Source organism: Balaenoptera acutorostrata, unplaced genomic scaffold, assembly GCF_949987535.1.
Source record: "Balaenoptera acutorostrata unplaced genomic scaffold, mBalAcu1.1 scaffold_663, whole genome shotgun sequence".
NCBI lineage: Eukaryota > Metazoa > Chordata > Mammalia > Artiodactyla > Balaenopteridae > Balaenoptera > Balaenoptera acutorostrata.
In genome coordinates, this window is record NW_026646758.1 from 36,727 (window position 1) to 57,179 (window position 20,453).

At 40.0% G+C, this 20,453-nt stretch overlaps 2 protein-coding genes across 15 annotated transcripts in view; one reads left to right on the top strand and one right to left on the bottom strand.

Moving 5' to 3' along the window:
- The window catches only part of LOC130704545 (cyclin-Y-like protein 1), a 91,159-nt gene that overhangs the window by 17,478 nt on the left and 53,228 nt on the right, over nucleotides 1-20,453 (top strand). For 8 of the 14 annotated variants that reach the window (XM_057539659.1, XM_057539657.1, XM_057539654.1 and 5 more), the window contains 2 exons: nucleotides 12,663-12,737; nucleotides 14,624-14,658. The exons of 1 other annotated variant lie outside the window; for it this stretch is intronic. In XM_057539659.1, the coding sequence (XP_057395642.1) occupies nucleotides 12,663-12,737; nucleotides 14,624-14,658 (110 nt within the window). Of the gene's footprint in view, nucleotides 1-2,000; nucleotides 2,242-12,662; nucleotides 12,738-14,623; nucleotides 14,659-14,852; nucleotides 16,868-20,453 lie in introns of those variants that run through there. 5 more of the 14 variants (XM_057539652.1, XM_057539656.1, XM_057539665.1 and 2 more) reach the window with 3 other exon arrangements.
- LOC130707021 (10 kDa heat shock protein, mitochondrial-like) lies at nucleotides 17,463-18,203 on the bottom strand. Its single transcript, XM_057539666.1, has one exon. It carries the CDS (start codon nucleotides 17,903-17,905, stop codon nucleotides 17,597-17,599), a length of 309 nt encoding a protein of 102 aa, XP_057395649.1. The 5' UTR covers nucleotides 17,906-18,203; the 3' UTR covers nucleotides 17,463-17,596.

Consider the following 20,453-nt stretch of genomic DNA (forward strand, 5'->3'; position numbering starts at 1 on the left):
AAACCTCTTCCTTTTCCTGCACTATCTAAGAAAAAGTAACCACACTCTACATAGTTCCCTAAGCCAGAACCCTAGCAGCCATTTTTGCTTCTCTTTTCCCCTTCCCGCTCCATATCTAGTCACTGAGCACTTCTATTCTACCTCCCAAATGACCTCAGATCCTTTCCCTCCACTCCAATCTCTGCCACTGCCTTTAGTTTGAACCCTCACTCCTCTCTTAGATGAATATAAAGTCTCTTAATGGTTTTTGTTGCTTCCATCAGTCCTACTTATTCTCAAGCGTGACCTCACTACAAACCACCTGATAGTGACTCCTTAACTTCACAACATTCAATGGCTCTCATGTTTCTGGGAAGAAAACCAAGCTCTTTACCCCAGCATCTACTTGGGGTTAATAGATCTAGGTTTGAATTTCAGGTTTAAGTACTTTGCAGCAGTGTGACCTCAGACTATTGGGCTTTCTAAGCCTTTGTTTTCTCACCGTGCCTGAGGTCACTGAGGGCAGGACTATTTTTCACACACGGGTGCCTGGCATGTAGGAGGGACTAATCAATGTTGAATGAAGGGAAAGTATTTTAAAATCCACATCAAAAAATTGTTCCTCCTTAAAAAAAGAAAATCCTGATACACTATGCCACTTCCAACCAAATTTGACTTCTACCTTTATTTTCTGATGATCACAATAAGGTGCCTTTGGGGATCCACACAATCAGGGATCAAATCCTGGCCACACCCCTGAGCAATCATGTGACCTTGGGAACGTTACTTAGCTTCTGTAAAATCTGTAAAATGAAGGTTTCTGAGGATTTTGTTCCCGAGGGTTAAATGAGTACCTCACTTGGAATGGGGGCGGGCGCATAGTGTTTGCCAAATGTTAACTATCGTTATCATCTTTATCAAATCAAGACCGTGGTACTTCACTTTGTGACTCTCAAGTTTGTATGAGAAAATCGTGCTTTATGCGTTGTTGTTGGCTAAAGTAGGGAAACCTGGAAACTCCTGCCGTGGAAGAGAGAAACAGGCGAGAAAAGCGAGTTGCTGAATCCCAGCGCCTCAGAGGTGGGAGGGAGGAGTTCAGTACCTAATTTACTGATGAGGAAGTGGAGGGGTGACGTGTCCTCGAGTCTCATTCAAGACACAGCCACAGCTCTTTATTGAGAGTAGGACCAGGGCCCCGGGGGTTGCTATGGTTAAACTGTAGGTGGAAACTAACACTCTTTGGAAGGCAAGACCGGAGGAGCATTCAGTTATAAAAAACGGTCAAAAATTGGGGTGAAACTAAGTTCGTTGAGCAATACATCAAATGAGTCAACTGTCGACCCGGTGAAACCGAGTTGCTAACTGAACTGGCATTTTAGGAATAGGGGCTTTCTACAGAGCCCACTGACTCAGGACGGCTTCGATTAACAAACTCCCACGGCGCTTCCCGCAGGACTGGAAAGCTTGGAGCGCGAGAGATGAATGGAAACCAGAGTCCGGGGCGCGCCGCTCGGGGGGGCGGGGCAGCCGCGGGCGGGGGCGGGGCATTGTGAGTCACATGCCTGCGCTCTGAGGGAACTCTGGTCGTGATTGGTCCGTCGTAACCAGGTGACCGAAGGACACATTCCGGTAGGCAAGGGCCGGCCGGGCTAGCTACTTTCAGTCGGGAGGCAGCGGCGGAAGGAGGAGGAGCTCCGGCTGTGCTCTCTCCCTGCAGTGGCTGCGCGTCTCAGCGCTTGTCTGGTTCCCACCCCTTTTAAATAAGCCGGTCTGGTCACCGCCCTCACAGACTAGTTGGCTCCGGGGAGGCGGCGGCGGCAGGGGTGCGGCCGCCCCTGCCGCCCCTGCCCGGGGCCCGGCGGCTGGGCAGACAGGAGAGCGGCGGGCGAAGTCGCTTCTGCATGTGCGGCACAGCCCCGGCATAGCCTGGGGCTGCCAGTGCCCGCCGCGCCATTGTTGGGGGAGGGGGCGGCTTCTGAGCTCAGCGGAGTCGGGGGACGAGCGGAGGCGGCGGCGGCGAGGAGTGAAGGCGCCCCATGGGGAACTCGCTGTCTTGTTGCCTGTGCCCCAATGCCAGCCCCAAGTTGGGCCGGCGCAGGGGGTCAGCGGAGCCGGACTGTGAGTCTGAGGTCTACAAGGCGGCGGCCGGGAACGCGGTGGCAGTAGCTCCGGCGGCGGCTACCGTGGAACCCGCCGAGTTGGATTTCGCAGGTGGCGAAGGCCACCACCTGCAGCACATCAGCGACCGGGAGATGCCCGAAGGTAAGAAGCGGCTGGCGCGCCTCGCCCCTCGCGGGGTAGGCGCCATCTGCTCTCGGGCTTACCTCTGGCCTCCGCCGCCCCCAGGGTCCTCCGGGAGGGAGACGCCGCCTAGGGCTCCTTCTTGCCCGGAGTTGGCTCTCCCAGGGCTGGGCACCGGGGACGAAGGCTGGCTCTGCTTGGCGTCCCCACCCCTTATTCTTTACCAGTCGCGTCCGGCCAGTCTCCTTCCCTCTTCCCTACCCGAATGCCCAATTCTTTCCCCCGTTCCCATTTCCCAGCCCGGCCTGAGACCCTCCAATCCGCAGCCCTTCCTGTTCGTGGTTCTATTTAACATCTCGTGGGACTTAGCAGAGACTTTCTGGTGTATTCTCTCTTTTCTTAATGAAAACTTAAATACTCTAACTTCGGCGTATCCATCCCGTCTCCCTATCCAGATGGTACCTAAGCGAAGGAACTAGGTAAGGGCCTGATGATAGACTTCTGTTCGTTAAGGTAGTTGATACTCGAGACAATTAAGACAAACATTAGAGGATTTGTCATTTAAATTCAAAATAGAGATGGACAGAGTCAGTGTGGTGTTCTTAACTAAAATTCTTTGGATTTTAATGTTTTCAGTCGCCCTGATAGAAGCTACTTTATCCCTTCTAACTATAATTTGAACACGATAGGAAAGAAAATGGTGGGAGAGGGGCTTAAAATAACTGGGAACGGTGTGAAACGTTACTGCCACGGCTGCAGAGAATAGTTGTTGGGTTTTTTTTCTTTACCAAAGGAGACCCCATGGAGTTCTGATTACTTTTAAATTCCCACTTTGACACAAGTATGTCTTCAGCTGCACAGCCTTAACCGACTTCTTTTGCACGTTGCCTGTTGTAAGGGAGGGGTGAGGTGGTTCCTGAGACTGCTGGACAGAAGTTTCAAAGGAGAAAAAACAAATTCAGATTGTCATTTGTAATATACAGGTTTGGGAGTTAACATACCACATCCATCCTGCAGAAAAATGTCTCCATGGCTCCCTCCTCCGCCCCCCCCCCCCCGCCCAGTAGAATACTATTCAACTTTAAGAATGTTCAGGTAAAAGTTCTGAAGACTAAGTGGCTGGGGGTGGGTGTTGTCGGGGAGGAGAGGAGAGAGAGAAGAGAGGAAATGTTTGATTTTTGCCTCTAGAATTTTGGAAAGGGATGGCTCTAGGTTAAAAACAAAAATTTCTGGGTAGCATAGTGGCACTTTAATAAAGACTGTTCTTTGAAGTATAAAACATTGTATCTAAAGATGTTAAAGCCCCACTGGCCCATTTGTTTCATTGAAATGCCAGAGATTATTTCATTATTTCATAGACGAAATGTCTTACAGCTCTTCTATTTAAATTTTAGTTGGGTTTATTTAATTTCTTTAAAAGTTAGAATAATTAAGCCTGTGGATTCACCCTTATGATGGACGTGGCTTTGTAAGTGGAAAGTACTCCCTTTTCAGAATAGTTAGATATTGTGAAAGAATGAGCACATTATGTGAATTAATTGTAGCTTTAAACACAAAGCATGTAAGTACTTGTGAAAACTGCTCTGCTTGTTGCTATAAGGTAAGCCTCTAAATGATTTTTAAAAACAGTTAGTAGTTGGCTAGTGTAGGATGAGAGACGAAAATTGGACCTTTATAGAATTCTTTTCAGATTTACAATGCATTTTCTTGTGTATTTCACTTGGCCCTTCCATCTACAAATAAGGCCCGTATATATTCTCCCTCTGTTGCCGATGAAGAAGCCAAGACTTGGAGATCTGAAATGACTGTGTAACACAGCTACTGAACAGAAGAGACAGACTTGGGAGGTGGTAGATATGCCAAATTCAGTTCTTGGGATGCTTAAGAAACTGTTTAGAGTGCACCTTATATTTTATAATTTATCCATAAGTTAGGCCTATCTCAGCATACTCCAGTTTTGATTATTGCCATTCCAGTTTATTGTACACAACTCAGAAGCAACATTTACCTCTCCATTCTCTGTCTGTACATACATTGCAATGGATATGAATAAAAGTAGAAGTCATGAAATAGCCTAAATTTATCAGTCAGGTAAACACGTTGATATAATTTAAAGAGTTTGTTCTGGTGAAATCCAATTGAAGCCGAGAATGCCCTGGACAGAGGGACATTAGGGGAAGCTGGTAAGCGGGCAGGTAAGGTACTAAGCATTTAGCATACGACTATGTGTGATAAGGAAGGAGTGCTAAATCAGGAACTGGAAAAATAGAGTTCATGAGTACAGCATTTACTTTTTTATGTTTAACATGATTGTTAAAATTTCATTTCAATTTGTCTTTTTTGGGGGGGCATTCAATAAAGTGATAAGAGAAACCTCAATTTCAGCATTTGCCTATTAATTAAGTTTCCATAGAAACAAGGTCAGAACACCAAATATAAAGTACAGGCACATTGGAAGTTTGCTCTTAATGTCTTTATTTCAGACAATTTTGTATCAGTTTCCCTGGAAACTGAGAAATACCTACTCAGATATAAAACATTTTGGCTTTTCTACAGGGAAGAATTATTTGGTTACTTAGAGAAAATCGTACATAAATGATGCTCTGTCTTGTTCTTCAGAAACATTGGAGAAGAACATGATTTCTTCAAGCCATCTCAAAAAAGTAACTCCTAAGAACGTAGTATAGATTTCAGATAGACTCAAAAGAATTTTTTACTACTTTGTCTTTAACAGTATATCTAATATAACTGATGGTAGTGTCATAATAGAAAATAAGATGCTACGGTCCTATTATCTGATTTTATGTTTATTCATCAACTTTTCATACAGCCTTTATGTCTGACCTTAGGAGCTTTGCTAATTTTCTGGTGAAAGGTGCTCTCTCAAGTGACCCCTACCTCCCATCCCCCTGAAGAGTGGGTAGGGTAGGAATTGGCAATATGATGTGGAAAAACCTCTGAGCAACAGATCTTTCCTTTTTTTGGTGACAGTATTAATAAACGTTTGATGTAAAAGATTTAGAAAACACAGAAAAGTCCTTCACTCACACTCAGAATATCCAGAATTTTTATTAATATTTTGGTGTTGATTCTTCCTGAACCTTTTGTATGCATATAAACATAGCACTGTGTTTATTTTACAAAGATGGGATTGTTCTTTATGTGCCACTTTGTAACTTTTTGTTATAAACAAAAGTAACAACATGAAGCTCCTGGAACTGTGCTGACACCTAGAGAGTGCTCCAGGGTGATGTATTTCCATGCAACTGCGCATAGCTCTACAGCCTGCCTTTTACCAACTGTTTACTGTGCCATCGAATGGTTGGAGCATAATTCATTTACCTAGCCTTTATGGTTGAGCATCTTTTATAATCCCATTCTAATGCTTTATTCAGGGGACACAGATAAAAACGGATGCATTGTATTGATACTTCCCTATAGCATTCTGATTGTACACTTTGTCTTACGACTTAATTAAATTCATAGGGTGAGTCATTTTGTAGTAAAGGTATTTTTTTTTTAATGTCTGAAACATTTATATTAACATATTTCCATACATATTTCCATACAAATACAAATATAAGATTTTTAGAAATTTCATGTAATGTCTGAAACATTTATATTAACATATTTCCATACAAATAACCCAATGAAAGTTTAGTATTAGTTGTTTTGTTTGTTTTTTTATACTGCAGGTTCTTATTAGGCATCAGTTTTATACACATCAGTGTATACATGTCAATCCCAATCGCCCAATTCAGCACACCACCATCCCCACCTCACCGCAGTTTCCCCCCCTTGGTGTCCATATGTCCATTCTCTACATCTGTGTCTCAACTTCTGCCCTGCAAACTGGCTCATCTGTACCATTTTTCTAGGTTCCACATACATGCATTAATATACGATATTTGTTTTTCTCTTTCTGGCTTACTTCACTCTGTATGACAGTCTCTAGATCCATCCACGTCTCAACAAATGACTCAATTTCGTTCCTTTTTATGGCTGAGTAATATTCCATTGTATATATGTACCACAACTTCTTTATCCATTCGTCTGTTGATGGGCATTTAGGTTGCTTCCATGACCTGGCTATTGTAAATAGTGCTGCAATGAACATTCGGGTGCATGTGTCTTTTTGAATTACGGTTTTCTCTGGGTATATGCCCAGTAGTGGGATTGCTGGGTCATATGGTAATTCTATTTTTAGTTTTTTAAGGAACCTCCATATTGTTCTCCATAGTGGCTGTATCAATTTACATTCCCACCAACAGTGCAAGAGGGTTCCCTTTTCTCCACACCCTCTCCAGCATTTGTTGTTTGTAGATTTTCTGATGATGCCCATTCTAACAGGAGTGAGGTGATACCTCATTGTAGTTTTGATTTGCATTTCTCTAATAATTAGTGATGTTGAGCATCTTTTCATGTGCTTCGTGGCCGTCTGTATGTCTTCTTTGGAGAAATCTCTATTTAGGTCTTCTGCCCATTTTTGGATTGGGGTGTTTGTTTCTTTGATATTGAGCTGAATGAGCTGTGTATATATTTTGGAGATTAATCCTTTGTCCGTTGATTCATTTGCAAATATTTTCTCCCATTCTGAGGGTTGTCTTTTCGTCTTGTTTATGGTTTCCTTTGCTGTGCAAAAGCTTTGAAGTTTCATTAGGTCCCACTTGTTTATTTTTGTTTTTATTTCCATTACTCTAGGAGGTGGATCAAAAAAGATCTTGCTGTGATTTATGTCAAAGAGTGTTCTTCCTATGTTTTCCTCTAAGAGTTTTATAGTGTCCAGTCTTATACTTAGGTCTCTAATCCATTTTGAGTGTAGTAAAGGTATTTTAACATTAAATGTTCTTTTCCCAAATTAAAGTTACCATTGATTTTTCACTGAACATTAGATTTCCTCTTTTAGGTTTTCGTGGTTCTTGGTAACCTGTCTTGTGTCTTTGATTCTGAGTAACTAAACTACTACTCTACGAGATCTGAAATTAACTCTGGTCTTAGGTGACAGACACATCAAAAGACAGCATTAGAAGAAATCTTAGATGATGTGGGAAAATTGGGAGAAACTTAACTGGTTTTGGGTACACTGAAACATGATTATTAGGCACCATTCCAGAGGCAGGACAAACAGTGGTTAGACAAGACAAAACCCGTATCCTAACTCAGGTCCTTACTTTCTAGAGGTGCCTGGGGGCTGACGACACAAGAATAACATCAGGTAGTGAGAACACTAAGAAAGAAAATGAAGGTGTAATGGGCTGGGGAGGAGGACAGTTTTACAAGGGGTGGTTAAAGACAGCTTCTCTCCTTAAGCGACCCATGAGCAGTCCTAAGAGAGCCATGTGAGGCTGTGGGAGAAGAGGCTTCTGTGCAGTTCCTAAGAAGGGAATATGCTTGATGCGTGCCAAGGACAGAAAGATGGGTGGCTGCAGCTGAGTGAATGAATGCCAGGAGGAATATGGGGGATTAAGACCTTGTATGCCTAGTGGGCCTTGACAAAAAAATATGAATTTTAGTCTCATTGTAATGGGAAACCATTGAAGGATTATATGCAGGGGAATGATGTTAATTCTTAGAAAAAGGGAAGGGGGGTAGAGAGGGTGGAGGGAGATCAGACCAGCTACTGTGTGAGAATAGACTGTAAGGGTGGAAGGAAGCAGAGAGGGAGACCAGTTAGGAGGCTGGTGCGGTAGCTCAGGTGAGAGCCAGCAGTGGCTTGAACAAAAAAGCGATATTAATAAGGGTCTAAAATAGGCTGTAGTATATAGATTGCTCTTGCATTTCATTTGATTCTCACCATGTTCTGAGTTAGGTAGTGTAGGAATTCTTCTCTTAGGTATAAATTGAGTTGTCCAAGGTTTTAAAAATGAGTATTGATAGAGAGTAGGACTGTAAGTTCCAAATGCATGGCATATAGGAAGAGGATTTATTGTTGACATTATGTGAGCTTCTTTGGAATACTACCTTTTTTCTCACCCTTTGTTGTTGTTGTTGTTTTAGTGTATTAAAGTAATAAAACTTAAGAGTTAAAACAGTAACACTGCATAATGTGAAATGAAATGAAGGTAACTTGCAACCCAGAAAGGTTCTTAAAAGTCCAAGAAACTGAGTAAAGTACTCTTTAGAAATATATAAAGCCAGGTGTACTTACCTATGTGTCACCTCTCAGTCATGATCACTGTACCACTGATTGAGGATTAAAATAAGGCAAAACTGAGAACCAGGGTAGAGGCAGGTACAGAAGCAGTTGGAAACCAGAGCTGGGAAGTTGGGAAGCCAGGATTGTCAGAAGCTAGGGAAGCAGGGTCAAGGCGTGGGTGAGCCGTAGCCTGGCAGGTGCAGGAGCCTGCTGTGTCCCCTCTGGTGAGGCAGCCCAGCTCAGGGCTGGCTGGCAGGAACTCCCTGACTGCGGTGGCAAGTGTGGACTCAAAGAGATGAAGTCATCAGTTTACATGGTAATTGTAAAGATTGTAATGTTTGTATTATGAGCCATAAAACTACTACACTGTCCAGTGTAGGGATGCTCGGGCAGGTCAGTAAGTGCAGTGGTTACCGTTAAGTAAACTGGTGCTCAGCAGCTGCCCAGAAACTGCTGACGTCGCCTGTTTCTTTGGAAGATATTGGAACCAATATGTTGATACTAATCGCTTTCTGAAATATGCTGCTTCTGTCAGATGCTTTCTTGGTCACTTCCCTCTCCCTCTAATATTTTAACAAGGAAAAATCATTTATCGACAGTTTGATAGCATAGTTTTTAACACTTTTAGCCTTCAGTAATGCATTTCATTTGTTCTAAGTTGCCTATGTTTTCACACTTTTAACAACTGCAATTGAGATGGATCTTAACAACTGGTAGAATCTTAGGTTGGAGGAAAAACAGTATTCAGTGTCGGTGGTGTTTTACAGGTTTCCTCTGAGGAATGTTTACATTAAGACCGAGTTTAATTTTTTTTAATCATACTTTTTCTACATCGACCTATCATGCTGTCAAATAAGTTGCAATTTAAATTGATAATACAAAAATGATGGGTCTTAAAATACAGTTTTAATCATAACCCCTAATCATGAGCTCAAGAATATTTCTCCTGGGTAAAACATTCTTAGAGGTTTCTAAAGAAATAACTTTCGGAAGAATCCATGTAATTTCCTGGATGCACAGTAATTTCCTGAAGTCTCTAAATTACTGTGTGTGCATGTGGTGGGGAGAGGGATGAGAGGGATGGTGGGTGGTAAAGCTTTGCTTAATAGTCAGCAGTCTTACCTTTGTGATAGTGAAGAGTGTGGTAGGTTTTATCATAGTCTCCTTAGGCTCTTGGGAAGATAGTTAATGGGAAGTGCAGAAATATTGTGTGTATGTATGAGTTTACTGTCTAATGGCTCACATGTCCATTCTATAAGATAGTGATGTGGTATTTTTCATTAGCAAAAAGTGCAAGTTATATAGAAAATTGTTAGTTATATAGGCTATAAACAAAAGATTAATATTTTCTGAAAACCTCATGCAAACTGACAGCAGTAGGGCCCTGGTGTTTACAGTACATTCAAATGATAGGCCAACTCACCAAAGTGGAAATGACACTGATAACTGTGGGAAAATGGTCAAACTGTGTAATCAAAAGAAATACAAATTAGATCTACAGTGAGGGTCCTCATTCATATCAGTAGGAATTTTTTTTTTTTTTTTTTCAAGTATCCAAAGCAAGGGTAGGAACTCAAAATGTCATGATTGGTAGCATTATACCCTAATGTGCCCCCCACCTTCTTTAGGAAGCAATTTAGCATTGTACATGGAGCCGTGAAAGTGATCTAACCTTTTGGCTTAGTCATTCCACTTCCGAAGATCTTTGCTAAGGAGATAAAACCATTATTTTAAAAAACTATGTACATGAAGATTTTCCTCATAATATTTTAAGAATAGAACTTTGTAAGCACCAATCCCCAGCAATAGGGGATTGGCTAAGTCCAGTATAGGAATAACACTTGATGGGCCAGTGTGTATTCATTAGACAATAAATATGCAACAGTGGGGTGGAGAGCGCTTGTTAGTAACAAGAAGACATAAATTGTACACTAATTAGAGCTTTTTTTAACGTATAAGAAAAGCAACTAAAAGTAACGGTTGTGAATCATTGTGTGTTAATGATTGTGAATGGTTGTGTGTAATTTTTAAACAGAGCATCGTTTTGTCTCATGCAGATTTTTGCTCATGATATTTGTTAAAGGAATGAGCAAGTGACTTTTACCTTTCCCCACCTTTAGTGTGATCATCAGTACTGCTGATTAACCAGGTCTCCTTCAGTTGCAAGTTAAAAGAACATCACAGAGTTAAGCACTACTTGACCCAGGAGTTAAATGATCTCCTCAGTTCTGCTCTCCTCTGTTGATGTCTCCTGAAAAGCCTTTCCCCTCATGATAGCAAGGGGGGTGTCCAGCAGCTCAAGACTAGCTAAGGATCCTAGAGTACAGTTCTGCCTTTCTCTTTTCTTGGGAAGTCCCAGGACAGCTGTGATTGATTGGCCGGTCCTGGGTCCTGTGCCTACCTTTGAACCCCCTAGGATAGAGTAGGGAGAGTGCCAGCTTTTTTCTGGTCACTTGGGCTAAGTTTACTTTTTTTTTTTTTGCATGTTGTCATTTCTTTTATCCCAGCCTTCTTGATTTTTGTATTTAGATCTGTAGTAGCACATCTTGGTTTGGCGGGTGTGTGTGTGTGTGTGTGTGTGTGTGTTAAAGCTTGCTTCTCTTTGATTCTGGCACTTAATTTTCCTGGACTTCCATTGAAAATTGTTAAGTTTTACCATGCCATAGACACTGATAAATAATACAGCTACTTTGCAAACATTTCTGCTTATTTTTTAGATTCAAATGTAGTCTATTTACTTTCTTTTTGGTATAGGTAAGTAGTCATGAATTCTTTCGGAAGCTATAGGTTAGAGGCAGCTGTGAAAGTCTCTGCCTGCCATTTTGTGTACAGCTGAAATAATTTATTTTCCCATTGTCTTAGTTTTTCAAATATGTAGGAGAAAAAAACTTTAAAATAATTCTATGGGTCTTTTACATAAAAATGTTGAATAGAATATTTTCTCCAAAAGCAGCTTGATAAACTTCAAATTCAGTGAAGGAATTTTCATGAAGAACAAAGCAGTTGGTTTAGCTCTGTAAATTACTAGTGCTGGCAATGACATTAAAATGGATGGCTCAGATTCCTGTTAAAACGGGAAGTCCAAAATTACTGTTCGTGCAAAATTCTTTCTGGGTGGGAGAAGGGGATTCTAGGTAGATACATTTGTGGAATGCTGGGTTAGACAGAATTCACTACTAGACTAATTAGTTTTTAATATATCAATGTGTGTATTCTTTGGATTCTCTAAGAGGCAGGGATATATTTGTATTTCACTTTGACCATCAAAGCTATCTTTCAAAAACAGATCAGTTATTATGTGGTTTGGGAAATAATTGCCTTAACCATTACTCTTTATCTGAATCTTGGTCCAGTTTCTTAAAAGATTGGTTAAATGGTTTGAGATGGACTTTGCTGAGGACGTGTCATAGGGCTTTTATGTTTGTTTGTTTGTTTTAAACAACAACCTTACTATCCTGTGTGGTAGCTTGTGCTTGTTTTGTATTTCTGCCTAAATAGAAGACGCTATCCCACCTTGGTGCAAGGTGGGCTACAGGCAGACCCACCTTTTCGTGTAGGTATGGCCAAAATTTTTTTCTAGTAGCCCTATGATCTGCTCCAGAAAGTACTCTTATTGAAGCCCCAAATTAATCACGCAGCGTGGAATGAAGAAGTGAGTTTAGCTTTGGAAATAGAGGGCAAAGTTAAAAATCACTATCATGGAAGTGTTCCTATAGATTAGAACATTGAACTTTTATGTAGTCCTCTTAAATCTGCCATGATGAATAGCCCCCAGATAAACCACAGCCAATTAGATGAGTTCATTTGTGGAATGGAGTTAGAATTAGCCATTTGATTGTCTGAAGAACATTTGCCAAAAGCAACTCACTTCGTTTTGGCATATTTGATATATTGAGCTGGTATCTGACAGTAGTTGGCCACAGCATAACTTGCTTCTTGAGACTGTTCCTGGAATGTGCTAGTAATATCAGCTTTAAAAGAGGGTGACTGAATTTTTAATTGATAAATAGGAGGGGAGTCACATATATGATTCATCTAAAAATGGCATAGATTATTTAGGTGCAAGTTAAAGAAGTCTAAGACATAGCCATGGTTTTATTCCACATGTATGGAGAGATTCTACAATTTTGCTGTTTCCCAATAGGATTTTTATATTGTGCCTTTACTAAAATTGCCTTTTTGTCATTACTAAAAGCTCTTCTCAAGACTATTAAAAGTGGTTTCAATCAATGTGTAGCTATCTTTAAAATCATGTATTTTTCTACTCAACTAAATCACCACACCTTTTTCTCTTCTTCCTATACAGACTTAGCTTTGGAACCAAACCCTTCTGACCACCCAAGGCCAAGCACAGTTTTTCGGAGCAAATCTCAAACAGAGGGTAAGGCAATGCTTTTTTTTCCCTGAGAAAAAGAGTGAAAACTGTTTTTGTTTTGTGTATTATAGGAGGTATTTAGAAAAACTCTTACAGTGGTTTAAATGTTTCACTTTTTTTATGTATTCACTTGTCTTATTTTAATATGTTGATGATACAGTTTCCTTTAGTTGTCAGTGTTTTAGGGAGGAGAACACTTAGACTACCTGTTTATACATTTTGCCACCTCTTTATCAACATAGTCAACTGGCCACATGATTTAGATGTGGTCTATTTCTCCATGCTACTTTGTCCTTTTCCCCTTGCTCCGAAGAGCACATATGTTAAAGACAAATGATAGGGTTTAGGTCACAGTTAGGTTTTCATTTGATCAAATCAGAAACATCAGTTGTTATATATGGGAATTGAGCCTTGTGATTTTGGCCCTGTTTTACACAGTGTTCAACCAGACGAGCCTATCTCACATCCAGATTTATGCTACTCAGAACTTTTAAGCTATTCAAAACGTTCTCATCCTAATGTAGTGCTGTGCCAGGGTAATAAGAGCAACATGCCATATGGGGTTTTCCAGAAGATTATCCTCAGCATGTGAAACTCATATAAATTTCCTGTGTCCTCCTTGTTTTAAGATGAGAATCAGAACCGTAGAATTTTTTGCACTCCTGCTTGCCTGCTTGTCTTCCTTAATGTTATGTTAAATCCTAGTTTATTTGCTAAAAAGCCATACGTGACCAAGTTTTTGAGTTGATTACGAGAGCAGGAATACAAGAAGTGAACATTCCATCATATTTAAAGTGAAGCAGCACAATAAAAAACGGAGGTTTGGTTTTTTGTTGTTGTTGTTTTGCTTTTTGTTTTTTTCCGTTAGATCACTGGTTTTTATAAAAGGATATAACTCAGGAACAGCCAGATGGAAGAGATGCATAGGGCCAGGCATGGGGACAGGGCACAGAGCTTTGATGCCCTCTGCAAGGGTACTACGTGTTCACCAACCTGGAAGCTCCTGGGGTTTCTAACTTGCATTTTTCTCGTGTGTGTACTTGAGCCACTCATTTCTGGTTAGGATTGCTCTATTTCTCAGTTTCTTCCAGAGCCATGAGCTGCTCACATGTAGAGGGGCTCTGGAGACAGGAAAAGAAAAGCTGTCCCATGCTTGTCTCTCTCTTCAGCCTTAAGGAATCCGTGCCTGTGATGCCTGTCTGGAGTTAAAGGAGGCAATGTGAGCAAGAGTGTGGCCTAAGACCCTCTTCAGGCTTTTATTCTTCTGGCCTTTGTTGGAGCAAAACAGTTTTGTGTGCTGTAGATATGTTCATTTAGGTCAGCACACTCATTTTAAAATTTACGTTTAACATAGGTTACTTTCCAGTTGTGTATTTTTTCAGTAAGGTATTTGAGTAGGTTACCATTAAGTGGTTCAGGATGCTTCCAGAGCTACTGGTGCGTTCGGAGATGAGTGCCTGGCCAGAAACTGGTTCTTAGAGTTGTCATCTGTAGGTTGTGGTAATGAAAGTAAGCTGTGTGTAAATGAAGAATTAGAAAATACTCCTGGCTAGTAGTTCAGCTATGCAGCAGGTAAATTTTTTTATTAGCTAAGTTTCTCACCTGGCCTAATTTGCTTTGTCCTTTTCTTTTGTAAATGGGGAGTCTTTCATTTGTACCTAATACAGAATATCTATTAGGTCAAAAAAGTGAAACTAAGTTTTTAGATTTTATTTATAGGACTCATCTTGCTGGGTGATTTAAATTATATATTTTGTTGGAAATTATTTTAAAAAATAGAATGGAATTTTATCTCATTGTGTTATTGGTAATCCATCAAATAATTAGTGACTACTTTTATTTTTCTATGGCATTTGTATCAGAATTCATCAGTTAATTTTTTTTATTCTTAGTGCGGGAAAAGAGGACGAGCAGCCCTTTAAACCATGTAAGTAAACAGTTGAAAAGTTAAGAAATTAATAGTTTGAATTAAAAATATGTCTGCCATGATTCCTAAAAATATGATGGATCCAATACTGTTAGCATGGACCTCTTTTTGGTAGATTTTCTAAATCTCTCTTTTCCTAATTATCAAATGTATTCAGGAAAGTCTTTGACTTGGTAGTGCCCATTTTTTAAGGGTTCTGACATTTAAGTTAAATTTCACTAATATGGTTGTAGTATAAAGATCTGCCTTCAATTCTTTTGCCTTATTTTTTTGATCTTATTTTTTAACCAAAGGAATAAAAGTATAACAGGTAAGTTAATTTTTAGCACTGTCCATTGACTTCTTGTCATAGCAGGTGAAAGCTTAGCTTCTTCGGTCCACCGTGACGTTATTTCCCTCCCTGTGTTCCCTCAACGTGTATCAGTTTTCATGAAATCAGAATCAATGTTTACATTACTACGACTCTGCAAATATTGTGCACTGCTGAGCCATATAGTTCTCTGACTGTGCCTCCTCCTTGTACGCCCTTCATTCTTCTTCTTCAATATTAATGAAATTGGAGCCCTTCTGCACTTCTCTAGGATAACCCAACCCCCCTTTTCCTAGCCAACGTGATCTCACACAGCCACATGCAGTAAGTAGCTCCCTGCCCGGTCTCCCTGCTTTCACATTCTTCATTTTTTCTGTGGAATTAATTTCCTGACTATATTCACTTGCCTGTTTTCTAACAGCTATTTTTTTCCCCAAATGTTTTAACATTTGTCACATGCCTATCAAAAATATTTTCCGTCTACTAAGCCACATCTGTTCCATTTTTTTCTTGGAGACACTTTTCCCCAATCTTTTGTCTTCCTACTCCCATATAGACTGGTGTTCCCCTAGGCCGGCTCTATGCCTCTTTTCCTGGGATATCTGTGTGAAGTCATCTGGGATCTCACATAACTCTGCTCTCTTATGTTGGATCCCCTATGTCCTAGATTCTGTTTCCCTCTTGTCTTGTTATACTTCCTTGTTTTACTGGAGCACATTTTCGTGGGAAAAGGGCACATGGGCAGAAAGTTTATAGAGATCTAGCCTCTCTGAAACTCCTTCTATTTGATAAAGTATAGAATTCTCAGTTGAAACTAATTTTTGCAGTTCTAAAGACACTTCCCTCTCATCTTCTCATTTACACTGTTGCTCTTAAACCTGTTGACATTGTATGGTACATTGTACATTACCGATTGTAGTCATTTCCCCCCATCCCTTCCTTCTCGGGAACCTTTTAGTACCTTCCCTCTCCCTGGGATTTTGAAATTTCATAATTTGGTTTGGTATAGACCTTTTTTGTGTGTTTCTTTGACATTCTGTTTTTTTCTTCCAGGTTCCTATTATTCGGATGTTGGAAGTCTTAGACTTACCAGATCGCTAACTTTTTTCCCCTCCTGCTTTGCATTTTGTCTTTTTGTCCTGCTTCCTGGAGATTTCCTTGACTGTGCTCTAATCCTTCTATTGAATATATTGTTTTGTCTACCTTATTTTCAATTTATAGAGTTCTCTTATATCCTGTCATTCTTTTTTTCACTGGTGCAATTTCAAGTTTTCATTTGCTCCTGAGTTTTTATCACTCCCATCAATTCCTTCTTCCTGTTTTGTTTTGTGTTTTTTTTTAAAGCATCCTTATATTTTATTTTATTTATTTATTTTTTGGCTGCATTGGGTCTTGGTTTCTGCACGTGGGCTTTCTCTGGTTGCGGTGAGCTGGGCCTACTCTTTGTTGGGTGCGTGGGCTTCTCATTGCAGTGGCTTCTCTTGTTGCGGAGCACAGGCTCTAGGGCGTGTGGGCTTCAGTAGTTGTGGCTCATGGGCTCTAGAGCGCAGGCTCAGTAGTTGTGGCGCATGGGCTCAGTTGCTCTGTGGTATGTGGGATCTTTCTGGGCCAGGGCTCGAACCCGTGTCCCCTGCATTGGCAGGCGGATTCTTAACCACTGCGCCACCAGGGAAGTCCCATTCCTTCTTCCTGTTTTGATCTCTTACTTGTTGGGGGCTTCCCTCAAACGTGTGATGGTCCTTGGCTGTCTGTTAAGATCTAATTGGAAGCATCACTTGGACAACTCGTTAACTGATGGGCCTCACTGCAAGGATTTGGGGACCACGCCTCTGAACCCTGAGCCTGCCTTGGGTTCTGTAAGACGAACTGGTTTTCTTGTTCCTGTCCTAGTCACTCTCCGTAGGTACCAAGGTTGTGCTTCCTCCTTTCTGCCATGTCAGTTACCACTCCTTTATCTAGTCTTTTCACCTTTCAAACATTAAAAATCATCTGCTGTTTATCCTGTCTTACGTATAGCTTTTTTAAAAAATGCCTTTAATTCTACTGAGATGATATCTGAAAGAAGGGGAAGAGGAAATAGATTTGTGGTCAGTCTACTCAAACTTAGATTTATTCTTTGAATATAGGTTCTGAGTTTGAGGTTTAATTCAATATAATTAACGATATTAATTCAGACAATATTTTTGATTATACCTATAATTAGAATATTATACTTTTCTACTAAGGCCTGGAGTATGAATTCTATTCAAACCACTCACCCTACCATATTGTCCATTAATGTGCAACATAGATGGAGTATTACAGACTTTTCAGTTAAAGTCATTGATTCTTAATAAACGTATCCAAAACTTGTGAAAAGGGGGAAGAAAAAAGTGAACTTCAGCTTTATTCTCTTTTTTTTTTTTTTTTCATTTATATACTTTTATTTGGGAATGTTTAAATCAATACAGAGAAAACTAAATTTCAGAGACACTGAATATCATTAGTTTGGATATCATTACTTTATTATAAAAAAAACACGGAAATTATTTACAGGATGAAAGATTTCAGAACTTCAGTGGCAGCTTCACGTGATGCCATTGGGGGAACGGGCAGCTTCACGTGATGCCATTTCAATAGTGACTTATTTTAGTCGACATATTTTCCAAGAATGTCACCATCTCTAAATAGGAAATAATCCTTGTCATCTAGAACTACTTTGGTGCCTCCGTATTCTGGGAGAAGAACTTGATCTCCAACTTTCACACTAACTGGTTGAATCTCTCCAGCCTTTCCTTTAGAGCCTGATCCAACAGCTACTACCATTGCTTGCAATACTTTTCCTTGCGATTTTTCTGGAAGCATAATGCCTCCTTTGGTTACAACTTCGGGTGCACTTCTTTCAACTAATACTCGGTCAAAGAGGGGAAGAAACTTTCTAAATGCCTGTCCTGCCATGACTCGGGTTGCCGCGCTTCGTACTCTCGCTCTCTCCAGCTTTATTCTTTTAATGGGTTAAAATCAGAGGCAGTAGGCACAGTGGGAAGAGTCATTGGGTGGGGGCAGGATTTCAACAGGTACTTGACCTTTAATGATAAGCTTTGAGGGTTGTTACTTACTAGCCTCCTAGGTATGATTATTTTCTAGTCTTCACCATTAAACCTGAAGTCTACTAAGCAACCTTTCCCCTTATAAAGATTGTAAAAGTCCATGTATTTTGTCCTTAGTGCTGAATGAAGATAAATACTCTTCTTCAGTGACCAATTGAAATAATACCTATGAACATTAAACTGTCAGTAGTGTTTTTTGCTACTTGTTTTTTTTTTTTTTTTGTATTTGCATTTTATACCCTTATGTGTGTCAGTGCAGTTTATTGAGGTTGTGAGCCAGCAATGGTAAGGCTTTAATCATAAAGGACAGTTATCTTAAATTTTCAAGCAAGATGAGAGGAAAGTAATCTGCTGGCAGCTAACATAGCTAGGCTTTGCTCAGAGGCTTCAATTCTGCCATCCTTTAGTGAACACTAGATGCTGGAAAGTTTGAATAGTTTCAGGAGTAGGCCTGTGGAAGTGTTTCTCTTGTAGGATCGAGCCAGTAGACTGTAAGTTGCTGATACATTAAATGAGCCCCCATAGGACTATAGACCACATCTAATTAAAAATTTTAAATGTTTTAGCAGTAATATTTCCAAAGACAAATCAATATACATTCATAATAGAAAAAAAAGTTTTTAATAGAGGAAAACAGGATAAATAGCACCCAAAGCTCTACCAACTAGTCTATATTTTGGTATATTTCCTTACTATTTTTATTCCCCTCATATATATAGACTTTTGGTCAGAATTGACTTTTATTACGTGTAGTGTATGTCATATTATACCCTAATAGTAGTGACCTTAAAAGATAACCTGCTTCGTTTAGAATCAAAGTATTTGAATGAGTGAATTTTCATTTTTCATGCTGTATCTGTTTTTTGAGATTCTAAAATTACACATTAACCAAATAGCTTAAGGACCATATCCGAGTTTTAGTTTAAAACATTTCTAGCTTGAAGGAGAACTTAGTCTTCCAAATAGTGATACTTTTCAAATATGTTACATCTAGAACTTTTTGTTAGTAAGGAATAAGTGGCTTTGCATAAAGCATCTGAAACAAGCAAAATGGTGTTTTATATATGCCCTTTGGATATTTCTGATTTTTGGATACTGGCAATTTTTATTTAAATGCTCTGTATTTTCAAAAGCATCAACTAGATTTTCTCCCTGCCTCACCTTTCATGTATTTGTGGCGGACATTGATGGGAGAGTGTGACAGCATGGTGAAAACTATTTTATATTAATGGGAGGAAGGAAGGCTCATCTGAATTAGTAAACAAACAAAAACCAAAAACAAAACCCAGCTTTAAAATTGTTTGTATTCTGTGGTATTAAAGAATGCTACTCTTCCTTCCAGTGGCTTTCAGTGATTGGGATTTGGTTATTGGCCTTACTTTAAGGAAGAGAGTTGTCCTAACATAGTTTAGGCCATGTTAGTATTTGACTATTGCCGTGTTCATGGGCTCTTCACAAATAAATGGATACTTCTAAAGTGTTTTAAAGATAGTTCATTCTCTAGAGGGTCTCAAAAAGTTCTTTGTCACCTATCCAACACCACTGTAGATAAATTCTCACGAATTTGTATCTTTAGTAAGATTTACCTCCAGTTGTAACTGATCTTAAATAATTTCTCAAACACTTGTTGAATCCTAATTTGTCCCAGATTCTGTGCTCAGTAGCTGGAGGTAGGAGAAGACTCTTTCTAACCTGGAGAAGCTTGTTTACTTAAGAGGGTGGTACTATGCAAGCAGCTGAGACCATGGAACAGTTGGTAAATTAGACGTGTGAGTGTGCAGAAAGTGAGAAGTGTTGTGGTGTGCCTGCTGGCAGAGGGATCCTAGAGGAAGATGGGGTCAAGCTTGCTGGGACAGGAGGAAGAAAAAGGCACTGCAGGCAGAGAGCAGCATGGGTGAGGCAGGAGTGTCAAATAACACGTAGAACCGAATTAGTACAATTTTGAAATGAATGGCAAGTATTCTCTGAGGTTCTCACTTGAGTAATGTCATGGCAGTCTTACTTAAACATGAAGTGAGAAGTTAAATTCTCAGAGTTGTTTTATCCGTTTTTTTTTTTTTGGATGCGAGAGAATCTTTAAGCAGTACCTTTTTGTCCTCCAGATAAGGAAGTTGAGGCCCAGAGAGACTTATGGCCCCCAGCTTTTTAGTGATAGAGCAGCCCTGGCATGCCCAGCCTCTGATTCGAAAACGTTTGTTTCGTCACACTGTCTCCTGAACTAATACATTTATTATTGGTGTTCATTTACTGCAGTGAAATGCTCCTACATCGGTATTCCATAAAGCATTACGTTTTATTGTAGTAAATGAATAGAAATAGGAAATCTCAGCTGCATTTCATTGCTTAAGGAAAAAACCCTGAAATCTTATTCTAAACTTTTTACATTATTATAAAGG